The sequence below is a fragment of the Equus caballus genome, chromosome 19 (genome assembly GCF_041296265.1).
Source record: "Equus caballus isolate H_3958 breed thoroughbred chromosome 19, TB-T2T, whole genome shotgun sequence".
NCBI classification, from domain to species: Eukaryota; Metazoa; Chordata; class Mammalia; order Perissodactyla; family Equidae; genus Equus; species Equus caballus.
This window is the reverse complement of record NC_091702.1, coordinates 64,183,614-64,206,689: the sequence shown is the minus strand read 5'-3', so window position 1 is coordinate 64,206,689 and position 23,076 is coordinate 64,183,614. Positions and strand designations below refer to the sequence as shown.

At 37.9% G+C, this 23,076-nt stretch overlaps 1 protein-coding gene across 7 annotated transcripts in view; it reads right to left on the bottom strand.

Annotated features, from left to right (window-relative positions):
* SENP7 (SUMO specific peptidase 7) overlaps positions 1–23,070 on the bottom strand; it is a 141,968-nt gene extending 118,898 nt beyond the window's left edge. For 5 of the 7 annotated variants that reach the window (XM_014732911.3, XM_005602034.4, XM_005602035.4 and 2 more), the window contains exons 1-3: positions 22,060–22,263; positions 9,849–9,901; positions 2,813–2,911 (exon numbers count right to left, since the gene is read on the bottom strand). In XM_014732911.3, the coding sequence (XP_014588397.3) occupies positions 2,813–2,911; positions 9,849–9,901; positions 22,060–22,099 (192 nt within the window). In that variant the 5' untranslated portion in view covers positions 22,100–22,263. Of the gene's footprint in view, positions 1–2,812; positions 2,912–9,848; positions 9,902–22,059 lie in introns of all 7 variants that reach the window. The other 2 variants (XM_001502084.6, XM_014732910.3) reach the window with 2 other exon arrangements.
* Positions 23,071–23,076: the final 6 nt, after the last annotated feature.

Genomic DNA, 23,076 nt, shown 5'->3' with positions numbered 1-23,076 from the left:
CTATCTTACACCTTACACAAAAATTAACTCAAAATGGATTAAAGACTTGAATGTAAGACCTGAAACCATAAAACTTCTAGAAGAAAACACAGGCAGTACATTCTTCAACATCAGTCTTAGCAGCACCTTTTCAAATACCATGTCTCACCAGGCAAGGGAAACAAAAGAAAAAATAAACAGGACCACATCCAACTAAAAAGTTTCTGCACAACAAAGGAAACTATGAACAAAATAAAAAGACAACCTAACAATTGGGAGAAGATATTTGCACACCATAGATCAGATAAGGGGTTAATATCCAAAATATACAAAGAACTCATACATCTCACCAACAAAGAAAGAAACAACCCAACTAAAAAACGGGCATGGGCTGGCCCAGTGGTGTAGTGGTTAAGTGTGTGTGCTCCACCTTGGCAGCCTGGGGTTCGCAGGTTCAGATCCCGGGTGTGGACCTACGCACCACTCATCAAGCCATGCTGTCGCAGCATCCCACATACAAAATAGAGGAAGACTGCCACAGATGTTAGCTCAGGGACAGTCTTCCTTGAGCAAAAAGAGGAAGACTGGCAATGGATGTTAGCTCAGGGCCAATCTTCCTCACCAAAAAAAAAATGGGGCAAAAGATCTGAACAGACATTTTTCCAAAGAAGATATACAGATGGCCGACAGATATGTGAAAAGACAATGAGATATCACCTCATACCCGTCAGAATGGCTATAATTAACAAGACAAGAAAGACAAGTGTTTGAGAGGATGTAGAGAAAAGGGAACTCTCATACAGTGCTAGTGGGAATGCAAACTAGTACAGCCACTATGGAAAACAGTATGGAGATTTCTCAAAAAATTAAGAATAGAACTACCATATGATCCAGGTCTTCCACTTCTGGGTATTTATCCAAAGAACATGAAAACACAAATGCGTAAAGATATCTGCACCCCTATGTTCATTACAGCATTATTGACAATAGCTAAGACTTGGAAACAACCTAAGTGCCCATCAAGCAACAAAGAAGATGTGGTTTATATACACAATGGAATACTACTCAGCTATAAAAAAAAAAAAAAGGTGAAATCTTGCCATTTGTAACAACATGGATGGAACTTGAGGGCATTATAGTAAGCAAAATAAGCCAGACAGAGAAAGTCAAGTACCACATAATTTCACTAATAAGTAGAAGATAATAACAATAACAAACAAACAAACAGATACCGAGATTAGATTGGTGGTTACCAGGGGGGAACCGGGGAGGAAGGAAGGCGAAAGGAGTGTAGGGCACATGTGTATGGTGATGGATGGTAATTAGTCTTTGGGTGGTGAACACAGAAATCGAAATACAATGATGTACACCTGAAATCTATATAATATTATAAACCAATGTTACCTCAATAAAACAGTACTATTTAATAATTACATTTTTAAAAAATATTAAAGCAACTAATATTAATGACAAATCTTTCCTCTGAGAACAAGTTATAATAAACTGTTAATTTTTCTTGTCTGCAACATAAAAACACATATATTCAAGGTGACTTAAAATTTCTTATCCTAGGATCTTGAGAGTATTATGCTAAGTGAAATAAGTCAGACAGAGAAAGACAAATACCATATGATTTCATTCACACATGGGAGATAAACAAACACACACAGATACGGAGAACAGACTGGTGGTTACCAGAGGGGAAGAGGAGGAGGGGGGAAGGCAAAATGGGTAAAGGGGCACAGACAGGTGACAGACAGAAACTAGACTTTTGGTGGTGAACACAATGCAGTCTACGTGGAAGCTGAAATATAATGATGCACATGTGAAATTTACAGTTATAAACCAATGCGACCTCAATAAAATAAAAACAAAACTTGTTATCCTAAAATGCTACTGTTATGAACTGAATTATGTCGCCCCTAAAATTCATATTGTGAAGTCCTAACCATCAATATGACTTTAGGTGGAGACAGGACCTTTACATATGTAATTAAGTTTAAATGAGGTCAGAAGGGTAGTGACCTAATCCAGCAGGACTGGTGCCCTTATAAGAGTTCAGGAATGTGGGTAAACAGAAAAAAGGCTATATGAGGACACAGCAAGAAGATGGTCATCAGTAAGCCAAGGAGAGAGGCCTTACAGAAACCAACCCTGCCAGCACCTTGATCTTGGACTTCCAGACTCCAGAATTGTGAGAAACTGTAAGAAAGTAAATTTCTGTTGTTTAACTCACTCAGTCTATCATATTTTGTTATGACAGCCCTAACAGACTAATATAACCTCAAATGGATAAACTGGAAAATCTGAGAAAAATTCTACTTTTAAAAAATTAACCAAGAGTTATACGAGGCAGGAGAAAAAAACAATACTTAAAAAGTACTATGTTAAGCCTTATTCACAAGAGCTCTATAACAATGCTTAATAATGACAAAATTAAAGTCCAGACTTAAAATCAGAATATCTTTTGAAATACTGTTGTGTCATCCTTTAAGATATACCCTTTCAAATTTACAAAACAAGAGCAAATGCTTCTAATAAGCTTAATATTCTTGTAAATTTAAAATATATTTTACAATTATGAGATTTAAATTTCATGAAGAAAACAACCGTGCGTAAGGTATACTTAGATTTAAACCAAAGACGACTCTAACCTCAAAGCATCATTTTAACATATGTAATAAAGTTTACATAAACTAATTTAAAAACTTGCAATTAAATAACACAAGAAAGCCCAAAAAAGGACATATAAAAAATAAAAATTCAATTTTACTAAAATATTTAATCATACGAAATAACACTATATATTTGAAAGAACTTAGTTTTAATTTACCCCCTGCAAAGGGAGATCCCAGTGTTCTGAGCGTCTGAGTTTGGACAGTGGTGACTGAACATGAACATCTTCTGGTTTTGCGTTTAACATCCTTGTTATCTGAAACCAGACGAGAAAATAATCAGTCTAATTGAAATATAAATAAGAGCTGAATCAGCTAAGAGAACCAGTATATTAATCTACATTAATATTTTGTTATTAGTTTTAAATAGTTTTAAATTTCGTGCCTAATTTATAGGCAGTTAAATGTAACTTTATAAAATAACTTCTCATTCAGTATAAAAGTAGACAGACGAAGTATCACAGTATCTTCCTAACTATCCTCTTACCTGCAGTCTCTTTCCCTTCTAATCTTTCCAACTCTATCCCCAGAGTTCTCTAATACACAGATCTAATTAGCTACATAGTTAAAATACAACAATAGCATCCATTATATAGAAAAAACACTTCACAATCTGGGCTCTTTCACATCACCCACCCAGCACAAACTCTAGACCTCAACCACACGGAGTTTGTTCGACCTTCTTCAAACTTGTCATATTATTTTATATCTCCAGACCTTTGTATGTACCGCTCCCTCAATCTAGAATGCCTTCCCCCTACTTCTCCCTTGTGAAAAACCTCAGATTCTGCTTAAAATTATTCCCTTAACCACACAACCATCACTCTCACACCAAGGCATTCCTTTCTCTGGGTATTAGTAGTTGGTACCTTTATATTACATTATTTATATTACACATATCATACTATATTAAAATTATTTGTCTACATGTCTGTCTTCTTCTCCAGCCTTTGGAGGTCCTTAGACAGAGTGCCCTGACTTAGCTACCATTATGTCTCCAAGGTGTATGGCTCACGTTATGCTAAATAAACAAACGAAAGAATACATGGATTATAGCCACAAGTTTGAAATCATTTATTTAGAACTTACATATCTGAACTTTCACATTAAGAGAAAGTTATCAATGATGGTTAAGCATCAAATTCAGCCTAGAAAATATAACATATAGTAAGCACTGTATCAACTACAACCAGTAACAAACCATAAATGATTTTAATGAGAGTAAAGCATAAGTCAGGAAGACAAAATAAATTTGAAGAAAGGGCATCTCAACTCTTTTATTTCACTAGTACCCCTGAGTTAATCCTCCTGGGCACCAGTAACTTCTTAATTATTTATACATAATCTGTATAAAAAAGCACCTCTTTATAATTCTTCATCTGCAAAAGAGGTTAAAGCTAAATCAATCATTTCCTTCATATTCTTATTTAGGAAAGAACAGTTGCTTCCTCTCAGGATAAGGCAAGAGCTTCAGGCTGTTCACACCCATGGCTTTTTTGTGAGTAGGTTATTTAGCCTACATTGGATACTGTGGCATGTAGTATTTTGCAAAGATGGCCACACCAATATTCCACATCCCACATGCTCTTCTTATATGTGACATTGACAGTCCTCCAACATCAGGTCGGTCTACATTCCTTCCCCTTGAATCTGTGCAGACCTGTGACCTCCAAAGCTAAATCATAAAAGGCAACAGAGCTCGACTGCTTCAGCCTGGCTCTCACGCTTGTGTGTTCTCCCTTCCTTCCTCCCTCTTTTTTTCTCTCACTGTCTCTCCATATATACGCCTTGGGAGCCCTGAGCCAATAGGTAAAAAATCTTCGATACCCTGAAGCTGCTATGCTAGAAAGGTCACATGGGAAGGCTAAAAATAAATATATACACACCAAGATATCTGAGTCTTCTCAGCACAGGTATCAAGATAAATGAGCGAGTGAGCCTTTAAGACGATTCCAGGCTCCAGCCTCCAAGCCAACTCAGGTAACTCCAAGTGGAACAAAGAAAAGCTATCTCCAGTTGAACTCTGCCCAGACTGCAGTCATGAGCAAAATAAGTTTAAAGCGCTAAACTTGGAGGTAATTTGTTACATGGCCCTAGTAATAACCTAAAAAGATAAAGCTCAAACTTATAGGAAGGTAAGTGAGATTTAGAAAAAGTAAGAGTTGAGTTTAAGTGTTGAGCATTTTGTAAAATGAGTATCTTAAAGACTGTTGATGTCTTCTGTGGAAGATTTTATAGTCTTTTTTCACAGTGATTAGTTTTTATCAATTTATCTGAGAGGCTTAGATTCAACTAATTATTTACTCTAATAAATATTCATGTATACTCCCATTAGGGTGAATATAAAATATAATCTATCCTATTTTCAAAGAGTAGCTCTCTACTTCCTCAAAGTACAGACACATGAAATCTGGATATTTATTAAAACTCTAAACTAGCATCAAAAGCCTTGAAAATCAAAGTATATGTGAATAGTTACGAACAGGGATATAGACTATGTATTACTTATAATACAGAAAAACTAGAAACAATGATAATAAAAGAACGATTAAACAAAATTATGGTAAAGCCAAACAACGAAATACTATACAGTTGTTATTAAATAACATGTTCCAGAATAATCATCAATGGTATAAGAAATTATTTCCAATATAGTAAGTAGAAAAGTATATATACAGAATGATCTCTGTTTTATAAGGCAAAAAAATCCACATACAGAAAAAAATGGAAGGATATACACAAAAATGTTTAACAAGGATTCTTTGAATGGTGAGATAAAAGGTGACTATTTTCACTTATTTTGTTTTCCTATAGTTTCCAAGTGTTTTATTTTTTTAATAGGAATACCATGCAATTATTAAAGGCAAGGAAAAAATAAACATTTAAAGCTCCAGAAAAACCTGTGCTGCAGCTTCCTGGTCAATAAATCTAAATCTCTCACTCTATTATTGTATATGAATGGCAAGCAGATTTCAGGTACAACTAATTACCGTCAGTTTTTTCTATGATCACTTATTCTTAACGATTAACTTATCAAAAATAATATAAGCCTTTTTGCAACAATCTCATCTATTCTTAGACAAATTTTAATTGTGGTCTCAACTGTGCACAGTAGGTCCTCCTATCCACAGATGCAAGACCCACAGATACAGAGGGCCAACTATATTCGTTGTACTACACCACTTTATATAAGGGACTTGAGCATCTGTGGATATTGGTATCCTAGGAGGTTCCTGGAACCAATCCCCCACAGATACCAAGGGACAACTGCACAATCAATAAAGACTTTAAGCTATTAATGATTCCGCAAAGCCTGTATTTCCACGACAAGAATCAGAATGGACTCCCAATACTTTCAAGTATCTTCAACAGTCTCCTAATACTTTAAAGATTGAAATTTTAATCTTTTAAAGGTAAAATGGGTTCTAAATTCCCTTCCCTTCAAGTTATACTTAATACATTGATAGAACTCTAATAACTTCCCAAAAACTAAACTCAAGAACATTTATTTTACTTACTAGTGGTCAAATGTAACACAAAACAAGCCCTTCAACAGATCCATTAATGCAGTTACTTTGAGGTTCATTTTATACCTAATTCATTATAGTATGCCCTCAAAACAAGAATGCTATGAAAAGCAGATAATCCAGGGGGAAAAAATATGCTGGATTCTAATGACAAGTTACACATTGCTAACAAATCCTCTCTAAACAGTTCAAGCTGAAAGATTTCTGCCATGTTCTTAACACAGAACTCCAGAACTTCAATCACTTATTTGTTTAGATATTACATAGATATAAAGCTATTATTTAAGGAAAATTTGGGATCTGCCCATAGGTATGGCTATGACTCACCAAGGAAGAAAAGTCTTGTTTTTCAGTTTTCAAAATAGAGTATCAACCACCCCATGAATAAATCCAAAGACCATGGATTTCCCAGTTAGCAGAATTCAAAGTACATACTCACACACTTACTCCACATCTATCCAGAGAGATCAGCTTTGAATTAATCTACATCCAGCTCTTATCAAAAGGTCAGGAATAATTTAGTAGATAATGATGTTCCAAAGCTTTAGCTACAAGGATAATGATTGTAGCACTGTTTACAGTATTTTTTTAAATTGAAAACTACTCAAAAATATAACAATAGGATATTAAATTAACTGTGATGTACCCACATAATGGATTATAATACAGTCACTAAAAATGTTTACCACCATTTCCCTGGTACTTGTGGTTCACAATACTTTATATAGGTAAGTAGAAAAAGCACTGTGGTTTTCTATTTTTTAATATTTAAATATTTGCTTATAGATAGACAAACTAGAAGGATATACACAAGTATGAATTTTGGTTATGGTCTGGGTGGTCTTCTGTTTGTTCAACTGAATTTTCTAACTTCTCTACAACAAACTAGTATTGCTTTAAAAATATTTCATGAAATACTTTAAACTCAAAATGTATCAGTGTCTTGTCCCTAAATCCATCAAAGCTCTAATCCTTTCAGTAATTTATTTCCCCAGCTGCCTTGAGAGAAAAAGCAATAATACAAACTACTAACAAGAATTTAATATGCTAATTTTCCAAGAAATTCCACATTTTTAAAAAGCAGTAGTACAACTTTATGGGTATATTATGATTGAACAAATAAGTAGATAATGAAAGCTATTGTAGATAATACATATTGTAGATAATGAGAGAGAGAAAAAAAGTTAAAAGTAAGAAAAGGGGGAAGGCTACAAAAAGCCTTTCGGTATTGGATTGGAATTAGAAGTATCAGTAGTGAACTCATGTTTTTTTATAGATGTAAAGATAAGTAAATAGAGAAATAAATACAGATATGTGTGTATACGTATGGGTTAGTATACATATATTTTTCTAGTCCTCTCTACTGAGAAAGCCTAGACATCATGACATCCCAGCAGCAATGAGCATGCCTAGCACCCAGATCTGGGTTTCTAAATACCATTCTTCAATAAAAAGAACCAGGCATCCTTGGAAAATACCAGAAAGTAAGGAAGTACTCAAAAAAAGATAGGAGCGTGTCAACAGGGCACAGGAGCCAACCTGAAAGATCTCCCAATGCCAAAACCGGAACACTGATCAAAAAGACCAGTAACAATCATAGTAGATTATAACTCATAGAGTAAAATAAATACATATGAGCCCATAGTGATATATGTAAATAAATGAATAAATAAATAAGTGGGGGAAGAGGACAGCTCTCTCTTACAGAAGAACTTCAATTAATAAATGTAGAGGGAATGAGGGAAATAGAAAATCACCAACAGAATATAAGTGTTGCAGGCAAGATCCACTGCTGGGTGACAAAATAGTTGGTGAAAGTTTAAGAAGAAACAGCAAATTTGCATAGATTCAAAATATCTCTCCCAAGATATCTATTTATTACAAAGGGAAAGAGCAACTTTAAAATGGAGTAAGCAGGCAGACAGCATCCTAACCAGGTGATCAAGACTGACATCACCAGCAATAAGACATATCATCATCATGTACCCTTGATAGGATACACTGAGAAGGGCACATCACTTCTGTGGTATTCTTCCCAAACAGCCATAACCTTAAGATAATCATAAGAAACCTGAGACAAACCCAAATTGAGGGGTATTCAACAATACTGACCAGTACTCTTTAGTCATGTTCACGGAAGAAAAAAGACTGAAGAACTGTCACAGAGAGAAATCAAGGAGACATGACAACTAAATAAAATGTGGGATCCTAGATTAGATCCCGAAACAGAAAAATGACATGAATGGAAAAAATGAAGAAATTCGAATAAAGTCTGTAGTTTAAAGTGTTGTATCTATGTTAATTTCTTAATTTTCATCACTGTACATAAGATATTAACACTGGGGGAAGGTGAGTGAAGGGCAGATGGGAACTCTGTACTATTTCTGTAACTTTTCCATAAATCTAAAATTACTTGAAAATAAAAAGTTAACAAAATACTGTAGTACCTCTAAAACTAAGAAAGAGAAATGTATGTACTCGATATTACGAATTTCCAGTGGTGGAATTTCAGATTAGGCTGCAGAAAGCAACAGCCTAAAGCAGAGCATTTCACTTCACTGGAGGTATCACACAGAAAAGAAGCAGCAATCAACACAGAGGTGTTTAAAACTGGGTATGGCAGCAGCATAAGATTTTCTTTTTTATCTCCTTCAGTTACCCCACTTAAGCCAAAATCAGAATTTTAAATGAAGAAACCACACCACGAAAATCTGAAATAAGCCAAGGTAGAAAAAAGAGTCCCCAAGCCATGCTCTTGGTGTGGTCTTGATTTAAAAGGCACCTCTGGTTCCCTCTCACAGCCCTCCTTTATCATTTCTTCTTCTTTGTTCCACAAAATGTACCAAATTAAAGTTTTCTGTGCTAAACGAAAGTCCTCTGTGCATAACTTGGAATGCTTCAGAGAAAAGTGTCTAATAAATTATGATTATGTAAATCAGGGCACTACCGTCAATCACAAAATTCTAGAGGAAAAAAGATTATTTTTCTAAAAACAGATTAATTTTTTGAAACACTTCCTACTAGGTAGAAACTTCATTTTGCTTGCTTTGCTACTCTTAAAAAAGAGGTTTAGGGGCTGGCCCCGTGGCCGAGCGGTTAAGTTCACGCGCTCCGCTGCAGGCGGCCCAGTGTTTCGTTGGTTCGAATCCTGGGCGCGGACATGACACTGCTCATCAAACCACGCTGAGGCAGCGTCCCACATGCCACAACTAGAAGGACCCACAACAAAGAATATACAACTATGTACCGGGGGGCTTTGGGGAGAAAAAGGAAAAAATAAAATCTTTAAAAAAAAAGAGGTTTAAAAGGACATATTCCAAATAGCAATTTTCACCACACAACTTGAGTACAACACTTTTCATCTACAGTGTTACAATGAATGAACGTGAGGCACTTGAGTATGTTCAGTCATTAAAGAAATGCCAAGTTATGTTTTATACAAAATCTAAAATGAGGCCTGGAAAGTTTACTGGTACAACTTCCAAAGATTTAAACGAGACTGGTCCCAGAAAGAGTTTCCTAGTTAACCCTCAGTTAATTAGGATACACCAATTCCCTCAAAACACTGTTTTCTTTAAAATTTTATTAAAAAGACAAAAAGCAAAATATTTTCAATATTAATAACTCTAAAGATAATAAATAAGTTAAAAGCAAAACTAATACATACCTTATGTAACTCAGAAGATGAAGACTTTTTCCTTTTTCCTTCTGTGACAATTTCTACAAAGACAGTAATAATTATCATTTAATATCTAAATGAGATAAACAGTGTAATAAAATAATCCTTTCACAGCCATCTTTTGTTTTAAATTAACTTCTTGTTAGATTTAGAATTTACACTGACATATTTTATAGAACCTAAAGGACTAACTAAACATAAAGGTTAAAAAATAATCAGAACAGTAGCAGTTTCTCACAAAATGTCTCTATTAAATAATATATGTATGATGACAATAGAAAAAAGAAGCAAACTTCGCTCTAAGAACCAAATAAGAAATTCCCTGGCAAAAGTCCTAGCATCCAGCGTGTGTTCAACAAATGCTGGCTGAATCATATGACCGGACAAATTCCTATTAGTTAGGGAGAGGAAGAGGGGAGAGGGCATGAAGCTTAACTCTCCTCATCGACATTTTTGAGACTTCCTGCGGATTTTTCTTTTATGATTCTTTCATTCTATCAACAAACATTTACTGAATGTCTATCAGGTGCCTGGCACTGTGCTAGGCAGTGGGCACAGCATAGTGAGCAAATTAAACACAGTCCAAGCCTTCCTGGAACTTACAAGTTACTGGAATATATCAGGTTTCATAACAAAAATGAATGACAGCGACCCACACATATGCAGTCACTTATTTATGACAAACACGCCACTGCAATGCAGTGGGAAAAGGGTGATCTTTTCAATAAGCAGTGCTGAAGCAATTTGATAACCAAATGTGAAAATAAACAAATCAATCTTGATCTCTACCTCACATTATACACAAAAACTAATTTTAAATGGATCATAGATTTAAATGTCAAAGATGAAAACAAAGTTCCTAGAAAAAAAAGGAGTAGAATATCTTCATGACCTTGGAGTAGGTAAAGATTTCTCAAACAAGGCACAGGTAGTACTAACCATAAAGGAAAAGATTAATGAACTTGACTTCATTAAAATTAAGAGCTTCTGTTCATCAAACCTCATCATTAAGAGGGTGAGAAGACAAGCCATAAACTGAAAGAAGATTATTTATAATACATATATCTATGTACAGCATGGTGACTACAGTTAATAATACTGTATAATACATACATTTGTTAAACGACTCATAACCAGAACATATAAAGAACTCCTACAAAGCAAAGGCAAGACAACCCAATCTTCAAAATAGGCAAGAGCCTTGAACAAGCACTTCATAAAAAAGAATGTCCAAATGGCCAATAAACATAAAAATATGCTCACTTTCATTATTATTAGGAAATTTAAATGACAATGGAATACCATCACACAGCCCTCAGGATGGGTAATATTAAAAAGACTGACAGTACCAAGTACTGGTGAGAGACAGGAACTCTCACATACTGCTGGTGGGAGTGTAAGTGAAAAATCTACTTTTGCCAGTATCTCTTAAAGTTAGACACCTGCCTGCTCAATGTCCAACAATTACCTTTCTAGATATGTAACCAAGAGAAATGAGTGCACGTAGCCAGCAAAAGACACATATAAGAATGTTCAAGTTGGAGCTGGCCTGGTGGCATAATGGTTAAGTTCATACACTCTGCTTCAAGAGCCCAGGGTTTGCAGGTTCAGATCCTGGGCACAGACCTACACACCGCTCATTAAGCCATCCTGTGGCAGTGTCCCACATACAAAATAGAGGAAGACTGGCATAGATGTTAGCTCAGTGACAATCTTCCTCAAGCAAAAAGAGGAAGATTGGCAAGAGATGTTAACTCAGAGCCAATCTTCCTCACCAAAAAAAAAAGAATGTTCAAGTTATCTTTGTTCTTAATAGCCAAAAACTGGAACTATCCGAAATGTCCATCAACAGCAACATGAATAAACCTATTCATAGAGAGGAAAACTGCACAGAAATAGAAAAGAATGAATTACTGCTACAAATGACAGGGATACATCTTACAGATGTTATGTTCAAAAGAATCCAGATGCAGAAGAATATATGATTCTCTTTATGGGGAATTCAAGGACAGATAAAACAAACCTATGATGATACTAGTTAGAATGGCAGGAGTACCTGGGGAAAGAAGGAATATTCACTGGGATGGGATACAAATAAGCCTTTAGAGACACTGGAAATGTTCTATATCTTGATCTAGGTGATGGTTATGCAGGTGTACATATAAAACATAAAAAGTCATCAAACGAGGCCAGCCTGGTGGCATAGTACTTAAGTTCGCGTGCTCCACTTGAGCAGCCCAGGGTTCACGGGTTCTGATCCCAGACACAGACCTACACACCCTTTATCAAGCCATGCTGTGGCAGTGTCCCACATATAAAATAGAGGATTGGCACAGATGTTAGCTCAGGGACAATCTTCCTGAAGCAAAAAGAAGACTGACAACAGATGTTGCTCAGGGCCAATCTTCCTCACCAAAAAAAAGTCATGAAACTATATACTAAAGATAAGTGTACAAAGTGAAACCCATCCCTCTCAGAACAGGAACAAGACAAGGGTACCCACTTTCACCACTCTTATTCAACATAGTACTGGAGGTGTTGGCTAGAGGAATTCGGCAGGAAAAAGAAATAAAAGGAATCCAAATAGGCAATGAAGAAGTAAAACTCTCACTGTTTGCAGACGACATGATCTTATATATAGAAAACCCCAAAGAATCCATAGAAAAACTATTAGAAACAATCAACAACTACAGCAAAGTAGCAGGGTATAAAATCAACATACATAAATCAGTAGCATTTCTATACACTATCAATGAACTAACAGAAAAAGATCTCAAGAACTCAATCCCATTCACGATCGCAACAAAAAGAATAAAATACCTTGGGATAAATTTAACCAAGGAAGTGAAGGGTCTATACAATGAAAACTACAAGACCTTCTTGAAAGAAACTGACGACGACATAAAGAGACGGAAAGACATTCCATGCACATGAATTGGAAGAATAAACATAGTTAAAATGTCCATACTACCTAAAGCAATCTACAGATTCAACGCTATCCCAATCAGAATTCCAATGTCATTCTTTACAGAAATTGAACAAAGAATCCTAAAATTCATATGGGGCAACAAAAGACCCCAAATTGCTAAAGCAATCCTGAGAAAGAAGAACAAAGCTGGAGGCATCACAATCCCTGACTTCAAAACATACTACAAAGCTACAGTAATCAAAACAGCATGGTACTGGTACAAAAACAGATACACAGATCAATGGAACAGAATTGAAAGCCCAGGAACAAAACCACACATCTATGGACAGCTAATCTTTGACAAAGGAGCTGAGGGCCTACAGTGGAGGAAAGAAAGTCTCTTCAACAAATGGTGCTGGGAAAACTGGAAAGCCACATGGAAAAGAATGAAAATCAACCATTCTTTTTCACCATTTACTAAAATAAACTCAAAATGGATCAAAGACCTAAAGATTAGGCCTGAAACAGTAAGTCTTCTACAAGAGAATATCACAGTACACTCTTTGACATCAGCTTCAAAAGAATCTTTTCGGACCCCATAACCCCTCACATGAGGGAAACAATAGAAAGAATAAACAAATGGGACTTCATCAGACTAAAGAGCTTCTTCAAGGCAAGGGAAAACAGGATTGAAACAAAAAAACAGCCCACTAATTGGGAAAAAATATTCACAAGTTATTTATCCGACAAAGGGTTAATCTCCATAATATACAAAGAACTCACACAACTCAACAATAAAAAATCAAACAACCCAATTACAAAATGGGCAGGGGACATGAACAGACATTTCTCCAAAGATATACGGATGGCCAACAGACACATGAAAAGATGCTCATCATCACTAATCATCAGGGAAATGCAAATCAAAACTACACTAAGATATCACCTTACACCTGTTAGAATGGCAAAAATATCCAAAACCAAGAGTGACAAATGTTGGAGAGGCTGTGGAAAAAGGGGAACCCTCATACACTGTTGGTGGGAATGCAAACTGGTGCAGCCACTATGGAAAACAGTATGGAGATTCCTCAAAAAGTTAAGAATAGAAATACCTTATGACCCAGCCATCCCACTACTGGGTATCTATCCTAAGAACCTGAAATCAGCAATTCCAAAAGTTCCATGCATCCCTATGTTCATCGCAGCAGTATTCACAATAGCCAAGTCATGGAACCAACCTAAGTGCCCAGCAACTGATGATTGGATAAAGAAGATGTGGTATATATATACAATGGAATACTACTCAGCCATAAAAAAGGACAAAGTCGTCCCATTCACAGCAACATGGATAGACCTTGAGGGTATTATGTTGACTGAAATAAGCCAGACAGAGAAAGACAAACTCTGTATGACTCCATTCATAGGTGGTAGTTAACATATGGACAAAGAGAACTGATCAGTGGTTGCCAGGGGAAAGGGGGGTGGGGGGAGGGCACTAGGGGTGAAGTGGTGTACCTACAACATGCCTAATAATGATGTACAACTGTAATTTCACAAGGATGTTAACTTTCATAACCTTAATTTAAAAAATGGGAAAAAAAAACTTTTAAAATAACAATTAATTATAACAAATGGACTATAGCTTATCCAGAAATCTATATAGCTGAAATAATTTCCCTACATTCATAATACATAGCATTAATTCCACCATATGCATTTCCTGAAGCAAGCACTGATACAAAAATTATTTTAACCTCTATACTTAAGCTTTTTTTTTTTATTTATAAGATTGGCACCTGAACTAACATCTGTTGCCAATCTTCTTTTTTTCTTCTTCTTCTTCTCCCCAAAGCCTCCCAGTACATAGTTGTATATTCTAGTTGTGAGTGCCTCTGGTTGTGCTATGTGGGATGCCGCCTTAGCACGGCTTGAAAAGCGGTGCCATGTCCACACCCAGGAACCAAATAGAAACCCCAGGCCACTGAAGTGGAGTATGCGAACTTAACCATTCGGCCATGAGGCCAGCCCCCATACTTAAGCTTTTGATAACTTTAAATAATTTTCAATAAAGCAGCATTCCTTAGACTACCAAAACTAAATAATTTTTTAAATAAATGGTAAGAAAGCCTTTACCTCATATAAATTCACTTTCTAGTCAACTTTAAATTTAATAAAATACATATTTTTAAAGATTTTATTTTTCTTGTTTCCCCCCAAAGCCACCCGGTACATAGTTGTATATTTTAGTTGTGGGTCCTTCAAGTTGTAGTATGTGGGACGCCACCTCAGCATGGCCTGATGAGCAGTGCCATGTCCACGCCCAGGATCTGAACCAGCGAAACCCTGGGACGTCGAAGCAGAGCACACGAACTTAACCACTTGGCCATGGGGCCAGCCCCCAAAAATACATATTTTTAAAAAGCAATATCAGTTGCTTAAATTTCAATTTACAGATTAATATTCCCAAACTGACTCATTGAGTTAAAAGTGCTTCCATCCTGTTTTGCAGCATGTTTCCCTATTTCCTTTACTACTACTGTGACTTCCAAAAAGTTTAGGGGTGTTTATAATTAAGTTGCTCCATCATATACTTGGTTGGTTTTGGAGCATTTTAATAAACATATGACGTGCCTCTACTTGTGATTATCTGGTATAGCATAAGTGTTCAAGAGCACAAATTTTAAAGGCAAATAACCTAAATTTATAACTTGGTTTACTAGTTGTGACTTCTCTGAGACTCAGTTTCTCATCTCTAAAAAAGGAAGAATATCCAGCTTTTGAATTGTTAAGATTAAAGCGAGATAGCCCATATTAAAGTATATAGCATTATGTCCAGCACATAGTGCAAAATAAATGGTAACTACTATTATTACAATATTTTATATTAAAATATCCCTTTTTAAGAGACCTCAGTATATTAGTATTAGGACACAGGAAAATCTAATTATTCTCATTCTAAATACATGAGTCAAATAATGAAAAAGCATGATTTTTTCCCAAGGAGCTTGTGAAATCATTCATTCACTTATTTATTCCATATACATTTAAGATAATAGTAACGACCACTGTCAGGTACTATGCTAAGTACTTTACACAAATTATTTTATTTAATCCTTACAAAAGCCTTATGAGATCAGCAATGATATTATCTCTATCTTACAGATGAAGAATTTAGGTTAGAAGAATCCAAATAACTCGCCGAAGGTCACCATGTTGATCCATCCCTGTTCTGATTCAAGAGTGATATTCTTAACCAGTGTACTCTCGGCATGCTGGACACTATGGCGATATAAAATGAATAAGAGTCCCTGTCATACAGTTACTAGTATAACAGGAGAGATTAAACAATTCAGCAAGCTGGAGTACATGATGGAATCTGATAAACATCATGTAAGAGGAACAAAGACCCATGGAAGTTCAGAAATAGGTATTTTTTTTTTAAGTTTGAGTTAACTTAGGAGATAGTTCTTGGAAAGGCACAACTGAACTCAACTTTGAAGTAAGCGTTAGAGAATGAGTAAGTTTTAGATAGGCGGAAATGGGTGGAAAGATAGTTCAGTGCCAGGTGCAGCCAAGAGGTGAGTTATCAATACAGGTAAATACAAAGGAGCAGCCCACACTAGCCAGCCTCCTAAATTATTTAAGGCTCATATTACGGTTATCCATCTGGGAGGCAGGTTTGAGACAGCACCATTATGACAAAGTTCCAGTCTGGATCTTTGGAGCTACTCAATCCTATCCGTAACCCATTCTCTCTGTTATGATGTCCCTCTAATGTACTTTCCAATCCTCAGCCTTCCATCATCAGGCCTGGGAATCACACTCCCCACCTTAGATGTCAATCCCCATAGTTTATTAGATTGCTGTTCTCTCATCTCTTATGTAATTCAACTCTACCCTTTCATCAACATTCTTCTCCATCTCTTCCCTAGCCCACTAAATTCCTTTCCAGAGTCAGTACAATTTCCTTAAATTCTGAATCTTTTCCTTGAACACTTCCTCTACCTCAGTTTAACTGAATTCTAGCTTTTTATTGACTACAAGGTTTTTAAGACCCTCTCAAGAAGATTCTTCTCCCACTTACAAAACCAGGAGTAGGGATTAACAATGTCCTCCCCCTACCGGCACTTCCAATTAATATTCTATCTTTATTGCATTAATTCCTCCTTCAAAATTCCCATAAATTGGATACATTACCTCACCCATATTTGTGGATGTACTAACCCAAGACCCTCTCCAACATTCCTAGAATACTTAATTCATGGTTTTCCTCTCTATCATTAAAATCTACCATCATTCTGCAGCTCTAAAACTTCCATAAGTCAACTCACTTAATACAATGGACTCACCTTAATTTATGCTACTCCAACAAACTTCTTCCACACATCCCCATTTCAGCAACATACATTCATGAATGGATTTAAGCAACAGTGTCACACTTCTCAAGTTCTCAAGTGTGAACCTCTCATTCTATAATATACTATGCTTTGATCTTTCCATTCCCTCACTCAGATTGAATCCATTTTTTGCCCCCACATTTTGTCATACCCTATAACCGTAAGTAAACTAAATTCTTTTTTCCCCCAAAATTCTTGCTTCTGGACTGCTTAGCACTGCTGAGTGAAATCACATAACTGTAGTCTGCAACTACTACCACTACAAACTCACATTTCTTTTAACCAAGGCTTTCAAAATTACTTCACAGTTCTTTTATGCATCCCTAATTGACCTCCTACTCTATTCTGAGCTTCCAATACTACTCGAACATCCCTCTTTCTCAAAAGATGATCTTGCCTCCTACTTCACTTAAAAGCCATGATTGCAACATCCTTGTCAAAATTTATCTATATCTTTATCCATCTTCCCTCCTTTCTGTACAGCTCAAAGAACTGTCCTTTGATTCCATGCTCTCCCATTTCTTCTGGGACCTCAACCCATGAGTTATCTCTTACCTGGTATCTCTCTCTCTCCACTGACCCCTTTTGTACTCCCCACCAACCTGATTTAAGTCTTTGATAGTGTTAAAAAAAAAAAAAAAAACACTTCCTTTCTATCTAATTTCCTACTCAAGCTTGTTCTAGAAATCTCCCTTCTTTCACATCTCATTTTCCGTTTCCTCACCGCCACTCATTTGTTTAGCCTCTTGAAATGTGGCTCTTGTGACCTGCTAATTGCCAAACCCAGCACTCTCATACTACTTTAACTCTCTGATTTACATTGCCCTTCACTCTCTTCCCTTGCTTCATAAACCTATTCCACTCCTAATCTGCCTATATAACTGCTTACCAACATCTCTTCCTCCCTCCTTTGAAATCAAATGTATGTGACTCAAGACTTTTCTCACTCAACACTCCTTCCATGGGTAATTCCATTCATTCCAATGGCTTCAGCTAACATCTCTGCAAATAATGTAGTTTTATCATTATTAATTGTAGATTCTGGTTTTGAACGGCAATTATGATTCATTACATGTACAATGCAAAATATGCATCTCCTGGGCCTAGCGAGAAAAGAAAGCTGTATCAGCATGGGACACTAGACCCTCAAGTTGAAAGCTGGGGAGGAGGGAAGAGTTTCAGAATCAAGCAAGTGTGAGAAACACTGCCAGCTCAGTCACTGTCTTGGAGAGGCATAACATACAGCAGGACAGCAAAGGCTCTGAAAAATCCTGCAATAAATAAAATTTTTTCTTTTCTTTTGCTGAGGAAGATTCACCCTGAGGTAACATCTGTGCCAATCCTCCTCTATTTTGTATGTGAGTCACTGCCACAGCATGGCCGCAGAGGAGTGGTGTAGGTCTGCCTCTGGGAACCTAACCCAGGCCACCAAACACAGCGTGCCAAACTTAGCCACCTGGCGGGCCGAATAAAATTTTCTTACTACTACAGTTGTCACATTTATTTATCCACAGAACCCTCTTTTTTCCAAGTAAGGTTCACTAACACCCTGTGACAGTAAAAGAGGTTAAAATTCTAAATTTTGTAATCAGAAAGACCCAGATTTTGGATTCTGGCTCTGTTTCTCACTTGCTATTGCTAACAGTTGCTTGCCCTTCCTAAATCCCAGTTTCCTCACCTGTAAATCAGAAATAATGATAACCACCTCATTAGGTTTTTGAAGGAATCAAAGTTTGTAAAATTCTTAGCACACTGCTTAGTACCTAAGTACTCAAAAAACACATGGATCCTTAACTGCAAATGAGAGTGAACAGAGATCTCCAAGGATGTTGCCTAAAGCAACCAGTTGAAAGCCTGAAATTTATTTGAACTTTCCTGTTTTAATTCAAAACTTCATTTGAAAATTATGCTCTATGACTGTAATCTATCTGTCATAATTTTGTTGTTGTTAAATGTTTCTAGTAGTCATTCCCCCTCGAATGATCCATGCATTTAAATATTATTTCACTCAACTGTTAGTTGACCTGTTCCCGGTGCCAATAAATTTTTTATCTGTACCTCCATCTAATTTACTGCTTTTAATATGTTGTGAACTTGGAAATGCGATATTCATACTTATTGGGGTTATATAAATAATTTAAAAATATAGATTCACTATACTCTGAAGAAAGGCCTGAGAATCTTCTCAAGACTGAACTTTAGCATACAGGCTTTCTCATTTCTCCTCTCACTGTTCACAGGCATTTTGTGCTTAAGTCCTGATTCATGGCCGCATTCCAGGAAAGCAGGATAATCAGAGTTTTTGTGGTTCTTCTACTTACAGAATTTTTCTTTTAATTTTAAAATATTTATTAATTCATTTAAAAACAATAAACACGTTGCAAGTTAACATAAAATATTTTTGTGAAAGATAACTATATTTTCAAAAAAAATACAGAGAAGAATGCCCTTATTTTACCGATTTGTAAATCTCTTTAATGTCTGGCTTAAGAAAAGACAGTTGATTTTCCCTATCTGCTTCTGCATTCAGTTTGTTGTGGCACCCATCACATAGCCTGTGGAAAACTCTGTTGGACACGTGGGATAATAAGAGGAAAAGGCAAAGAATGTCTTAAAATTAGGAAAATAGTTTTGACCCTTCAGACACAAAAGGGTCTCAGCAAACCCAGGTGTCCTCAGACCTTGAGAACCAGCGCCTAAAGCAAACACAGCCAGTCGGGAAGCCAGCCCACTCCTACAGTTATCAGTTATGTGAGTCCACAAATACCTGTTTTGTGTTTAGCTTAAACCAGCTGGAATTGGGTTTCTGCTACTTGAAAATAAAAGAGTTCTGAGCAATACACTTGTAACTCTTCACAGTTCCTCCTCATTCAGGAGAAAGTGTAGGGAAACCCAGCGCAGCCTCACGGAGAGACTTCCAAACTTCCTGTCTTGTTTTCTCTGTCTACTGCTATCCACCTTCCTTCTACCTCTAATTCAGAATTCTTCCTGGTTCATTAATCAAATTCCTTCTTTGCGTACTTGTGAAATTCCGATGACCACAAATGTCACTTCCAGTCATTTGAGTTCCAGGTAGCAACCACCCCTAATAAAATGACAACTGCATGCATTTACGTGTCACACAGAATCCAGAACCCCTGCAAACAGCAACTGATCATTTGTTTTATTTCTGAGAATTTACGTGAGAAAATTAAATATACACTATTTAAAAAACTCATTCTTAAAAATCAATGTTCATTTCTTAAAACCAGATAAATACTGAGTACAGCTGGGTATTACTAGATGTGAGAGCAGTTTTTATTATACATTAACAATTACTTTTCAAAAAGGACAGCTCTGAAAGGGAAGTCATCAGAAAAAAAAAATCCTCTCCAGAGGGATAACTAACAGAAACATCACTGTCTTTTAAGGATTAAGTTTTATTCTCAAAATTTACTTCCCACAACTACTTGCATCAAATTAACTGTAATAAATAAGTCTAAGTGTAACCAGGTAAAAGGGATGGGACTTGCTGAAGAACAAGGCTAATATTTTGCCCTTCCTCCCCACAAAAAACGTATTAAACCAAGATGAAATGCATTTATTGAAAAAAGCTGTGCATCTTAAACTGAAGTATGATTACCCCTAAAGTTCTGTGTCAAAAAGCACACAAATGACACCAGATAAACATTGTGCATTTTCCTAATGTCTCGATTTTACTTGAAGGTTTTAGGGGAGAAAATAGGCATATTAAAACAAACAGTGATCTACTGGAGGCGTATCCATACATACGTGTGGATAGAGAGAGAGAGTACATTCACATACTTTCAAAGGCAAAGACTATCGCTAGAAAATAGACACACACACAAAGGATAACACTGGCCGCTTAGGAAAAGGAATTTCACGCTTTCAACGGTTTCAGGCAATGTCCCGGAGATCCGTGTTCACTCTCCTTTATGGATAAGGCCGAAAAAAGTTTGAGATGCACTGCTCCAGGGCACGCCTAAATAAATTTGGAATTGTTAACACTGTGTCTGCAAAAATAAACGGTACAATGAAAAATGAGAAAACGAAATAACTAATGGGCGTTAGTTTGTGTAGGAGATGGTGAGCTTATTAAGGAGAGTCCTCTCCTCCGCTGCTACGTCCACAGCACTCGGCGCAAGGACCTGGGGTACCCTTAAGGGCTGAGATCTTTAACAGAAACTTATTGATGGGAGGAGCTTCACCGCCTGTCTTAAGTGTTTCCAAGACGTAGTACCCGAAACCGAAGGCGGTCAATCAAACTGTAAAGCAATGTCAAAACAAAAACATGCTGAGAATAAAAACACAACGAAAGCACGGCTTCAAATCCTTTGTTCGACGTTCCGATCGCTTTTGGAAGAAGCAGGAGGGGGCTGGAAAAGAACACGGTTGCTCAGGGGGCCCGCTCGGAGGAAGGAGCCGAGGGGCAGCATCCGTCAGCGGAGCGAAGTGTCAATTAGCAAGCCCCGCCTCCCGTTCTCGGCAGCCGCTTCTCCCGGCCCGGAGAGAACCAAGGGGACCGAGGAACGCGGGGTCGGGCGCCGGGAAGCTGGAAAAGCACCGGCAACGTCGGGGGCAGACGAGGAGGGCGTGGCAGGAGGGCGCAGCCAGCGGGGGCATCGCTGGGCCGAGGAGCCTCCCGCAGGGCGATCGCGGCAGGAGGGAGGGATGGAGACTGCTGAGCGCAGAGCGCCGAGGCTCCGATGACAGCTCGGGCCCGGCACCGGCTCGCAGGGGCGGCGACCCGGAGGCTTCCATTGTGCGCGCCCTCCGCCCTCCGCGCCCGAGCCCCCGCCGAGCCCCCGCCGCCCGGGCCCAGCCCCCGCCGCCCGCCTCCCGTCCGCCCCAGACAAGCGACAATACGCGCAGCCTTCCTCCGCCCCTTCCTCACCGGATGAAGAGCGCCGGCGCCCGGCATTCCCCTTGTCCATCTTCTCCTCCTCCTGCTGGACTCGCAGTTGCCGTCGGTGTCACCTCAAGACCCCTCAGGCGGGGGCCGGAGGGGGAGGGGAAAGAAAAGAGCCAGGAAAGTGGGACCCGCGCTTGCGCAAAAGCGGCGCCGGCCCTCCGACCGGAAGTCGGCGCCCCGCCCACCTCCACCCGGAAGTCAGTTCCTGGGACCGCTGTTGTCAGCGGGTACCCCTCCGGGAGTGTGCTCAGTGCGCGTTTCTCGTCAGCTCTGCCCGCCTGGGAGCGTGGGGCTGGGGCGAGGTTACACCCCAGGTCGTCAAGGGCTTTGTGGGCTTTGAAGACACGGTTGACTAAAAATTAAAGAAGGGAAACGAGGAATTCCTCCAGTTTACTGTGTCCTGCCGGGCGGCCCCGGGAATAGAATAAAACGTTACTCCTGTTGCAGTATTATTTTCCGCACGGTCTCGCCTATGTGTTTATCCTCGAGGAGCTTCCTCAAACTCAGAAACAAGATTTTCAGACGGAAAAATCACCCAGTAGCCTAGCTATAGGTGGAGGCAGTTGGAGTGGAAATAAATTAGGTCAGCTGAGGAAAAAATGTCATTCTAATAGAGGATCTCTTTTTCAAGTTCAAACTCGACATTTTTAAAGACCTGGGGAAAAAAAGAAAAAAAGCTGGACCTCAATTTTGTAAAACATGAAATGCTGAAATGGTGAGAGAAAGTGGGTGGCTGTAGCTGGAATTCGTCCGACTCACTTATATTGCAATTCTTGAGGGATCAGTCCTGTCCTCAGTGAATTCAACGTCTGGTACTTTTAGACTGATTATTTTTTAGTCCTTTCAAAGGGCCCATTGATCCAGAAAATTGTCCTGTTTCATTAGCCACAGTAGACATATCGGAATAAATTTTTTTACGGTGTCAGCTTTAATCACAATAAGTTTAACAAAATTCAGCAGAGCGCTCTTGTCAAGGCGAGATGATACTGGAGTGTTCCA